Genomic DNA, 12,532 nt, shown 5'->3' on the forward strand with positions numbered 1-12,532 from the left:
CAAAGCACTTCATAGCTTTATCCCAGTCCAGGTGCTTTTCTGCTGTCTGTCTCTCATGCTGAGTTTGGACAAAAAGGAGAAAATCTCGTGCTCAAAGTAATCATCACTTGCTGCTTCTAGTTTTCCAGTGATCGATAGCAGCAGGCTTAAGTATTGTGGTAAACAACTCTTTTGAGAAAGCAGTTTTCACCAATGTACAAATACTCTACCTCTGAGAATCAGCATGATATAGAAAAAGATTTTTTTTTTAAGAACACATATTTAAAGTGAGGTCTTTTTATTTCACTTATTTCATCTTTCTGTTTTCTGTGAATGGTTTCTTTGGCTTTTCTTGTCTGTTTATTATGTTGATTATTCTTTTGGAATTCTAATACAATATATTCCCCACTCAAGATCTGTTGTGCTACTTGTAGTGTCCAACGATCACAAAAACCCTGAATTTTCTATTTAAAATGTCTGCATAGCAAACACAAATGGTTGATATTTGAAAATGTTCAAACATCAATAAATGTATTTTATATTTTGTATTATATGTTCTATATTCTTTCAAGCTTTTTTGTTCAGTACTTCTTTTCAGTGTTTGAATAATTTCTATTGATTAACAAGACAATTTTCCAAATCTTTATGTCTAGGATAATTTATCTGGCAGAAGGAAATTTGCCTTAATTATAACATTGTAATTTATTTTGTGGTTTTGAGCCCAAAATCTCAAAAAAAGAAACTGAAGGTTAAATGGTGAACATTGCCCCCTATTACTCACAGTGTAATTTTATCCTGATTGATGATACAAAATAAGGTTTCTGAGTTCTTACTGAAACTTTTTAATAACTATAACAATTGGGAAATAACTCTTCTTAAATATCACAGTGGAGCTTTGCCAGTCAGGGTTAATTAACCCCTGAACAAGCTAGTGAAATCCTTGAGGACAGCATATTTTTTGAAGGATGCAATTGCTTTCCTTTTCTGTACCTCATACAAAAATAAGATTTCCTCAATGGAAATAGGAAAATGTATCCAACTACCCTCCTGTTCACTAGGTTGCTTAAATAAAATACAGTGAATATCCCAGACAGACCTCTATAAGAGTCAAAAATAAAAATAAGAGAATCCTGGGGAAAATTAAATGACCACAAGTCTCTTCTGTTTTTAATATTTCAACCTTGATTAATTCTATAATTTTACCTACTGGCATTTTTCTCCCAAAGAAATCAATTGCTTTTCTTGATGTATGTGTATGTTTAAATGAATGTTTACCATTTAGTATTAGCTAGATTTTATAATAAAATACATAAATATTTATATGATGAGGATTTTAAAAATTGATTTGCTATAAATTAATATCTCAGATTAGAATTCAAAAATAAAACCTCATCAATTGAAAACTCATTTTAGGATTTTATTATTATTTTTTTACACTAGTGTGCTCTTAAACATTTAGTCTTCTTCTTCTCAGCATGCTCAGAGTTATGACTCCTTCAAGGACAAGAAACCAGATAAAAACTGCTCTCTCTGCTAGCTAGAAGTTCTTACCTCATAGGCAGTTCCTAGTTCTTTGCATAGACTAGAATAAAATAAGGTTGATAGATGATTTGTTAGCTCTTTATAGATGTATACATACATATCTTAAGTTTTACATGTAACATATATACATGATCTGGTATAAATACCCAGTTCTAGTGTGACTAATGAACTTGAATTTTATTTGATTCTTCTCATTGAAGCAATTGAAGAGTTAAGTCCTAAATAAATTTTTAAATGCATTATGTAACAAAATAGTTGCATTCAAGTATATCTTTCACATTGTACATTTTTACAAAATATTCATTTTATGTTATATATACATACATCAAAGGACCCTGAAATAAACTATTTCTGTTTTCACCAACTTTGTATTTTTAACTCCCAGCACTATACATTTTAAAACATAAGCATTGATCTTATTCAAACATATTCCTAATGTAACCAATGTAATTTTTCATATATATGTATTTGAAAATATGAAACCATTTTGCATAGTGGCAATACAAATAAGGCCTGCCATGAGGAACCATTCCTACTTTAATTTATTGAGCACATACTATAATATAAACACAATGGTAAAGACTTTATAGATTTTCTATTAAACTTTAAACAACTCTGCGAAATAGAAAACACTATCCATTTTGTTAAGAGTAGGTTGTCTATATCACATCTCTAAGTAACAAAGATGGGATTCAAGTCACGGTTTCCTCTTCTTATGCATTATACTGTTTACAATATGGATAAAATTTTAATTTGCAAGTTTAGAAAGAAGGAACTTTCTTTTTAAAAAAATCAATATTTTTGCCAGAAATTATGCTTATATGAAAGCACATCATTTTCCAAAGAACTTGAATATCAGGAATTCTATTATACCATCCATTTTCAACCATACACAAAATGTATTCAGTGTTTTTGCACCATGCAATTGCAAGATGACTAGACTACACTGATTAGCATTTATTTTCATCAAAAGAGATTTCTAATCTATCTATCACTAATAGGTTTTAAAAAGAGCTTACGTTTGAAGCTATTTAAAAACATCTTTCTAAGTTACAGAAATTTAAATGATACTTAACAAGTAGATAGAGGGACTAGGAAATATATATCTGGATAAGTATATCGGAAATAAGTGTCACTAAAGCACATAGGCACCCTTAGCCAGGCATTGCTAATCAAAACAACTTTTTCACATCAAGCCTAGACATGGCCCCCAAATCCTAAACACAATTATCTAGGTACTTTTTTAAAAATGATTTTTTTAACATTTTGAGTTTATTTCTTTATTCATTTATTCTGTCTTCTGTCAGGCACTGATCTAGGATCTAACACAGACCTGTGATCCAAAGAAAATTCTTTCCCTGTGGGACTCTGATTAACATGAAGAACACAAGGATTCAATAAATCACATAAATAACCATTCAGGTTGTAATAGATTATATTTAAAAGGAAGTTAAAGGAAATATAGAAGGCTATCTGATATTTGACCAAAGACATGATGTGAGGACCAAATACAGCAAATACACAGGGGAAAATGTTCCAGCAGAGTACAAAATGATTACAAAATCCCTGAATTAAAAGCAGGATTGTTGTGACCAAGGAGCAATGAGTTGGCCAGAGTTGCTGAAGTGGAGTAAAAATGTTGCTGTTGTGTAAAAAATTGACTACAGAGAGAAGAAGCTGGAAGGAGATTGACCCCTTAGGCGATGGTGATAATAATCCAGGCAAAAGAGAGAACTATCACATGAGCCACATGATAATGGAAGTGGTAACTGTCCAAGGACTGATACATGGAAAGACAGAAAGGGCATTTATATATAGGAATTGAGGGAGAGTTCTGAATCAAGAGTTATGCATTTAGAAGTCTTCATAAAATTGAATTTTAAAACCTAATGTTGAAATGAAGTTACCTAGGGAGCAAGTATAGACAGTGAAGCTGAGGTGTAAAGAAGAGGCTAAGTCTTATAGGTGGCAAAGCTGGAGGACAAATGAGTGAAAGAAACTGTGAGGGAGCAGTTAATGAAGTAAGAAGAGAGCTAAGAGAAAGAAGTGTGCTGAAAGCAAATTGAGGCAAGTTTTCAAGAAGTGAGAAGAGATCCACTCTATCAAATGTTGCTTGATAAAGTTTGAGTACATCATGGCTATTAGATGCGGCATGAGAAGGGTATTGGTCATTTGAATAAAAGCTCAGGCAGTGGTGATAAAAGTTGACGGGGCTGGGTTATAGGAAGAGTGAAAAAAAGGAAACAGACAACTCCAAAATATATATGAACTAAAGAATTAGCTGGGGCTGAATGGGAGTTTTTTTATGTGCCACCCCTGATATAAGTAGTACCTTCAAAATCCATCATGGAATTAGAATTTGTTTACAATATTGCATATCTTTAAGAGCATTATGTTAGCAACTCTTTACCAAATTCTTCAAGTGATAATCCTATAATATTTATATATCCCATTGTTTGTGAATAACTTTTGATAAAGAGCAATAATTGGACACAGAGAAATAATTCCAATTTGGCTTTCTTTTGCATTGTTTCTTTAACTGATATTTTTTTTCATCATGTAACTATCACATATATGGAGCCAGTTAAAAAAATAGTTTTTGTATTATGTAGTAGCAACTCCAAATTAGGAAGTTGGGCCTCAGTTTGTAACCATGAGATATTTATTAGTTGCACCTTCTAGTGAAATATTTTCTTATGTTAATTTTATTTTTATAAAATATTTCTCTTACAGGAAAGACAAGCAACAGTGAAAAAGGAAAAGAGTGGTTCCCAGCAGCCAAACAAAGGAACTGATAGGAACAAAATGCAAAGAGCCAACTCTGTTACTGTTGATGGACAAGGCCTACAGGTATGACTTTTTAATTACAAATCTTAGTGGATTTTATGTTTGTTCCTCTTATGTTCTAAGAACAGCATATGTTCAGTCATCAACACATTTATTTAACATTTATGTTAGCTCAGTAGACAATTTCAGAAAGATTGTTATTAATTTATCAAGATGTCAGTCTTATAGTTGATTGACAGAGTGACATTCTGGTTAGATTAATCATTTATGATGCTATCTCCATTAAACTCAAATTGGAAAAGTCTTTTGTCAATCTAAAAGTTTTTTCAAATTAATACTAAATATACACATTTATTATATACACATGTGTCATTTACAAGTATGTTCTCTCCTACTCTCTCTTCATTTGTATATATACTAAGTATGGGTATAATTTTGAGGAGTCATTTTTATTGTAAAACTATTATTTAGGAAAGAAAACAAAGGAACTCTATTTGTATGATTATATTTTTCCTAAATAAATTATAAATAAATTTATTATAATTTATCCATATACTTCAAAGTTTTAAATAAAAATTAAAAACCATATATATTTCTAGTTTAAACACATGTAGCTAAACTTTTTCTAGTACTTTAAAAACCTGTGTATTTTCTCTGTGATCTCTGATATCAAAAGAGCATTTCTTTCCATCTGCATTTCAAGTTGCTTTATAGAGTAAATATATTTTATGTATTTACCTCTACTTTTAACTCCAAAATGTAAACAGTCAACAAAATGAGCTTAATCTATGAAATTGGGAAGTTAATTTTTAATTTTTCTATCTATATGTTTCTTTCAATTGCTTATTCCTTCCCTTAACAATATGCTTCAAATTTCACATTGTCCAGGAAAACTTACCAAACACTTAACATACAGATTATGTCTTATACTTGCATTTAGTGTATGTGATTGATTTTAGCATATTATTGATTTTAATCAATTTTATTATGTTTATTACAATTTATTGTTTTACCTGTGAAAATATGTTACATCTTTTTGTATTTTTCAATTTACAAGCACAATTAAGAGTACATAAAACATGCCTAAATATTTGCTTATTCATTGTCTTGAATAACTCATGGAAACTTTAGTGATTATTGCTTACAAATATATAACAAGGGATCTGGTTTTGATCTATTAAAACACATTTCAAATAGAAAATCTCATAAATCATTAACAAAATTGTGAAAAGATAATTATGAAATAAAATTATTATGCATCAGAGTATATGATTCAATTATGAAAGACTAACTCAAAAAGTAATTTTCAGAAATCATATCTATGTATTTAGCATAGCATTTCATTGAAGACCTCAAATATGAAATCTGTCCACAATTTTTTTAATTAATACATATATTCTAATTTTTTCACAATTTTGATAGCAAAGAAATTTCACTGAAATCTTCTAAAAATTATTAAAAAAATTAACATTTGACTTTAATGTGTCAGTTGGAAATATTGATCAATTTAAAATTTAATCACACTGAGTTCTTGCCATACAATTGATGAAACGAAACACTGGTTTTGAAATCCAAGTATATTTCATTCAAAGCGAGGTACATATTTCTCATGATGGAAAAGAAGCATGTTGTCTTCTATCACTGTTTAGTATAACCTATGCATTATGGTGATATTTTATACATATTAGCCTGTTTTCATTCTCAAAAGAAACATGAGATCAATGCCCTTATAGTTATCACCATTTTCAAAATTATATTAGTACTAAGAAGTAGGGTAACTTTCCCAACGCCACCCTGTCATTCATTGATAAAGCCTAGTACTGAAGGAGGACAAATTCTGTGTTTTACTCTTGAAATAACCTGTCTCTTTGCTCAAGAAATTTAAACATATGTGTACCTGCCAAAATTCTGACTGCCTTGTTCTCCCAAGTGTTCTAATATTGCTTGAGGTATTGAGATAAAAATCATATATTCACTACAACTATAACTTTTGTAGACTCAGCCTCTTAAGATTTAAGTAATCATGTCTGAATTTTTCCATATTCAAAACCAAAATTAAATGGTATATGCACAGTATTTTAAAGGTTTAAATTGAGATAGCAACATAAGTTCTATCTTTTAATTTAAAATGATTCTGAAATATTTGGCCCTATTATAGTTAAATTAGTCACATTAAAAACCCTACATGATTTAACATTCTCTATGGATGTGTGGGCTTCTCCAAGCAGGTATTTACTTGTTTTAGCTTTTTTTGGCATATGAAAGTGGAAGCTGAAGTTGTCAGTAGGCAAAATGTAGACATCAGCCTTAACAAAACAGCAGTAAATAACTGATATTGTAATGTTATAATAAATTTTCAGTTTTTGTGAATTGGTATATTATCATGTGCAAAAGTCTGTTTTATCTTAGCAGAATGGATCCCCATAAGTGTTCATATAATTTGGAGAAAATGCAAAAAAGTAAAATGATAAATTTTGAGATAGTTATTTCATGTAAAATGGTAAAGATTGTGTTATAATGATCGATTTTAAAATGGTAAAAAGGTTGTTTTGGTTTTTAACCAGAAAATCCAAAAACATCTACCAGAAAATGAATTTTTCTCTAAGCTTTAAAAATTACATATCATAAAAAAGCATTGATTTGCAGTCCAGTTTGCATATAACTCAGTGACAGGAGAGATCTACACTGCTTAAAGAAGACTATTAATCATAGTTAAGCACATTCATCTTACGTCTTTCCAGCTAACCAGCATAATGATCAGGATTATTATTTCTAATTAGAGGAAGTAATAGATCATGTATAACCTTAGGATGAGTCTCATTAATTAACCCGAGTCCTAGGGGACTTCAAGTAGCGGTGGTTAGGCACTCTGTCTTTGTCATTCCTCACACCATAGGTTTACATTTATTAGATACTATTAAATGTAATTGAAACTACAATTTTTTAAGATGCAGGAGATATAAAAATATAGGTGACCAACCCATCTGTAAATGGATGAAAGAAGAAAATTGAAAAGAACAATTGTTTAAAATGTATTATGCTAAAGTTACCCTGTCCTAAATATTATTTGAAATTTCCAAATAGAAGGGTCACCAGAGAGCAAAAGAATCTAGTTTCTTAGTTTCTCATACTTTGAACCCAAGGTAGGAAGATGGGACCTTTTCACTTAGTATCTAAAACTAAGCCAATGTCTTGCCCCAACAATCATTTCTCCCCTTTGTCTATTTTATGTTTTATCTTATTTTTGTAATCACCAAGATTATCACCTATACATGCACTATTGCACTATAAACAAATGTATAGTATGCTTATCAATTAATCTCCTGTATTTGATTTGTGTGTGTGTGTGAGAGAGAGACACACACATTTGATAGTTACCTATATGTGTGTCCCTCACTCACTTAGAATCCTTAATCCTGGTGATTCTTTCATACTGAGATCATAATTGTCATTCTAATTCTCTAAGTTTGGAGTTATTGCTCTATATTTTTAAGTATTGTAGCAAACTTTGAACAGAATCACTTTTTTTTCATATACATATTTTACTAGGTGAAAAGTAATATGAAAAATATAGAGCTGTGTTTTCTATAATTTTAAGAAGATGGCTAAAGAGGATATTTGGATAAATTATTAAAACAGGTGAGTCATTTGTACATAAGCATTATGAGAAATGGGAAGCTGTAACTTCTAACACAAGTGTTATGGTTTGGATATTTGGCATTCCCCTAAAGCTCCTGTGTGAGGCAATGTAAGAAAGTTCTGAGGTGAAAGGACTGGGTTATAAGATCATAAACCTGGTCAGTGTATTAAACCGTTGGTTAACTGGACAATAATTTTAGGCAAGTAGAATATGGTTGGAAAAGTAGATTACTGGAGACATTCTTGTGGCATTTATATTTTTTTTCCCTGGTGAGTGGGGCCTTGTCTCTGCTTCCTGTTTGCCATTTCCTGAGCTGCTTTCCTCCTCCATGCCCTTTCAACATGTTCTGCCTTAACTTGGGTCCAGGACAATGGAGTTGGCTATCTATGCACTGAGACCTCTGAAACTATGAGTGCCAAATAAACTTTCTCTCCCTAACTTGTTCCTGTTAAGTCTTTTGTTTGCATTGGCACACAGCTGACTAAAACAGTAAGTGTATGCCCACAATTGTAAGATCAAAAAGAAATAGATGTTTGGAGTAGACTGAGTAGGATAGCAAGCAGTAGAGAGTGCTTAAGAGAAGAAACAGCAGCTAGATGCTATAAGTCCTGGGAAAACTTTCATAAAAACTTTGTCTTTTGATATGAGATGAGGAAATTTTGAAGGGGAGGATGAAGCAGAGAATGACATGATTTAAATTATTGGTTTTGTAAAGATTCCCTTATTGCTGCACTGAATGCTCTGTAAATTACTGAATTATAGGATGGGGTGATAATAGGCTGGAAGCTTGTCAGTGTAGAACAACAGATATGGAGAAATGATTTGAGGATCAAACTAAAAGGATATGCTGATGGATTAAGTGTAGAGTCTATGAGAAAATGAGGAGTCAGAGACATCACCATAGTGGGTCCATGCAACTGAAATGGTGGAATTGCCACTGAATGAGATGAATGAAGAGTTTGGGAGAGTATGGTTTGGGGAGAAATTTCTGATGCTGTCACACATCCAAATGGAAATGTCAATTAGGAAGACCATCAAGTGAATTTATGATTCAGGTTAAAGGACAAATATAAATTTATGAGTAAAGACATATTGATGATACTTAAAGGCACCAAAAAGGAAGATAAATATATATGGATGATATATATACACTAATATAATATACTATGTATTGATATATGTCAAGAGGAGGAGTAGAACTGGAACCCACAATCAGTCTGACTCCAAAGTTTCATATTCTTTAAAGGTATTATACTAAACAGCCCCTTTGAATGAACAAATATGTTTTACATGATTAACTCTATTTAACATAAAGGAAAATACAACTTGAACAGTGTCCTTCTGGAATTTTCTTCACACTTACCTAATTAATAACTATTTTCAAGATTTAAAGTACCAAAGCTACCCTGAATATTTTGTCTGTTCATCAATATCTTCTTTGTTATTCTCCATCAGTGTGTCTCAACATTCTTAAAAACTGTTTCATAAAGAGAAAGAGTTCTGTAGAGGTATTTAAGCACAGAGATGGGTTAATGAAACATTGGGAACAGGCTCAGGTTTTTTTTTTTTTTTTGTCTTTAGATATAGAATCTTAGCTTTTACCTGTTTATTTACTGTATCATTTTAAGATTCTCTCCAATGCTGTTTAAGTATATACTTCCAACAGTGAATAGTTTTTATGGTGACAGAGTCTTGATATATTTGTGCTTTTTCCTTTGATTTCCATTCCATCAAAATCTATGACTGAGTATAATATTTTAGTATGTCAATAAATTAGTTTGCAAAATACTAACATTTACATCTCATTTCAAAAATTTTATATAAAAGCAAAAATTCAGAATTCATTCTTTTAAATAATAGATGAGAGTCCAAGAGAGAAATAGTAAACTTGATTATAACATTGATAAATTTCTTCTATCTTATCCTCAGATCCCACTGAAGTTTTATCAATTGTTTCAATAATGTGTTAAATAAAAGAAACTAGTCTTGAATCATAATAACTTCCTGTGATGGATAGTTGTATGTATTGAACAGAATGCTTCTTGAGGGTATACAATGCTGAAGTTAAGTGGAAGTAATGGAGAACTATTTTGTGAAGTTACTAACAGATGGTTCAGGGGAAAGACTCTTTATACACTCTTTGTAACTTTTCTCTAGATTCGAGATTTGTTATAGTTTGGATCTAAGAATGTTTCCAGAAAAACTTGTGCTTTAAAAGCATAATCTAAAATGTACCAACGTTCAGAGATGAGATCATTAGACAATGATGAGTTTCTACCTTATGAATGGATTAATCCATTTAGTGGATTAATAATGGGTGGTAATTTTAGGCAGGTGGGATATGTTTGGAGGAAGTAGATAACTGGAGGAATACCTTTAAAGACTATGTATTGTGCCTGGCTCCTTGCAAGTGTATTTGTTTTCTTTCGCTCTCTTCTCTCTCTCCTTCCTGGCTGCCATGAATTGGGCACCTTTTTTTTTTTTTTTTAATAAACTCTTCCACCATGATGTTCTGCCCCATTTCAGGCCCCAGAGAAATGCAGTCAGCCAACTGTGAACTGAGACATTTGAAACTATGAATACACCATTAAATTTTTCTTCTATAGTTTGCTCTTGTCAGGTATTTTGTTCACAGCAATAAAAAAAAAAAAACTAACAATAGATTGTTTCAAAAAATAAAAATAAAACTATCACTGTGAATTTAAAAAATGTTATTGAAAGATATTTACATAAATCTTTATTCACTGAAATCAATTATACTGAGTTTTAGAAACTGAGAGGACTGTTTATATACCTTTATTTGGTAGATATGATTCACGTTATAGTATAAATTAGCTCCCCTAGACTAAATTCTGTACAGAAGATGAAGTTACTTCTACCTAATTGGCCTCTCTGGAAACCAGAATCTGAAATCAAATAGATTAGATTAAGTAACTGAAATATCACATCTAATAATGACTACATGTTTTTCTTAGTCTCAGACTCTTTCAGACATAAACGAATTGACTGAAAATGAGTAAGAACATATTAAAAATAAGAATAGCATAATATAAGAAAAAATACAGAGTCCACTCTGTGTTTTGATATCAAGGAACAATTGTTCTCCCCCACCCCCAGACTAGATATATTAATAAGTTTGATGAAGAATAAAGTATTTCTCTATGCCTGATATGATTTGTATCCATTTTGAGTCCTTATAGAACTTGCTTTTGTTAACATCATTTACATTTGTGTTATGCAGGATTTAGCAGAGAAACAACAAAAACAGGGAACACACAAAACAACAATGTATTGAAAAACTTAGCCATCAATTTTTCTGTCATGTAAATAAAGTCCAGAAGTAGGCTCTCTGGCACTAAGACAACTACACAGTCTCATTGGGAATGCCAATCCTACTGTTCTCTTTCATGTCCTCCATTGATGGCATCTTCAAAGTCAACTAATGAGCAAAGATGGCTACTGTAATTTCCAAATTTCATGTTGGCATCAGGAAGAAAAAGATTAGGAACTTTCTCACAGTGTTGAGATTAGGGTATCCAAGACCATGGTACAGACAAGGTAGATTAATTTCGAGACCACTTGGCTTGTAGGCAGCCACTATCTCACTGGGTGTTCCAAAGGAGAAACAGAGGGAGACATGGAGGACTAGAGAGAATCTTGTCTTTTCAATAGGCACTAATGTCACTATAAGGATCTTACCCTCATGTCCTTACCTAACCCTAATTATCTCTAGAAAACCCCATCTCCAAGTGTCATTACATTGGGGCTTAGAGCTTCAACATATGAATCTCAGGAGGGACATAATTTAGTCATAGTAACTTCCAAGAGATCTCACCAGACAAAACATAAACACATTTTTCTTCTTTCTATGTATTTGTGTGTCCTTTTACCTTACAAGACACCAGAAGGTACAATTTCTTAAAGCTCTTAAAAAGTGTCTGTGTGTATATATGTGTGTGTGTATGTGTGTGTATGTAAATTCTGTAAGCAGCAGCAACTTCCAAAATATAGATAGGATGGGAGGATGGAATCTTTCTAAATTACCATATGCACCAGGTTCTTTTACCCAGGGCAAAGGGGAATATGGTACTGAAGTGCCAAAAGCAGATTCTACCACTAAGATACTGCTGCTTATTTCAGACTGTCACTGAACTCAGTAGTTGTTTATTTTTAACTTGTCAGACTTGAAAATGACTATGCAGTACTGCAGGTCTTTGGCTCTCAAATCTAAGAGTTCTGTCTTTGCTTGGCATCCAAATTTACTCAGTTAGATGGGCCTTCTTTTTATAGTTGCAAAGGTTAACACAATTTTAAAGCTTTTTGAGTGAGCATAGAAAAACATGACAGGTTTGCCTGGAACTCTAACATTTCTAGTCTAACACCATAATATGTTCCTCAACACCAGAGACTCGGTGATATAGTTGTTCAATCACATATAACCCCTTAAATGGGGATTACATTATGTCAAGTACCTGTTAATATCATCAAATGGGGTGATACCGCTGGTATTGGTGATGAGTTGTGCTACCCCACATGTTGAAGTTTTGAAGTTTGAACATTAGAGAAGCACAATGAGGCAAGGCA

The 12,532-nt window shown here is 31.9% G+C and overlaps 1 protein-coding gene across 1 annotated transcript in view; it reads left to right on the forward strand.

Annotated features, from left to right (window-relative positions):
* The window catches only part of DGKB (diacylglycerol kinase beta), a 680,640-nt gene that overhangs the window by 244,275 nt on the left and 423,833 nt on the right, over positions 1 to 12,532 (forward strand). The window contains exon 15 of the mRNA XM_081286832.1: positions 4,255 to 4,371. Coding sequence (XP_081142958.1) covers positions 4,255 to 4,371 — 117 coding nt within the window. The remainder of the gene's footprint in view (positions 1 to 4,254; positions 4,372 to 12,532) is intronic.

Source organism: Spermophilus citellus (assembly GCF_964194105.1).
Source record: "Spermophilus citellus genome assembly, chromosome: 3".
In the NCBI taxonomy this organism is placed as follows: domain Eukaryota; kingdom Metazoa; phylum Chordata; class Mammalia; order Rodentia; family Sciuridae; genus Spermophilus; species Spermophilus citellus.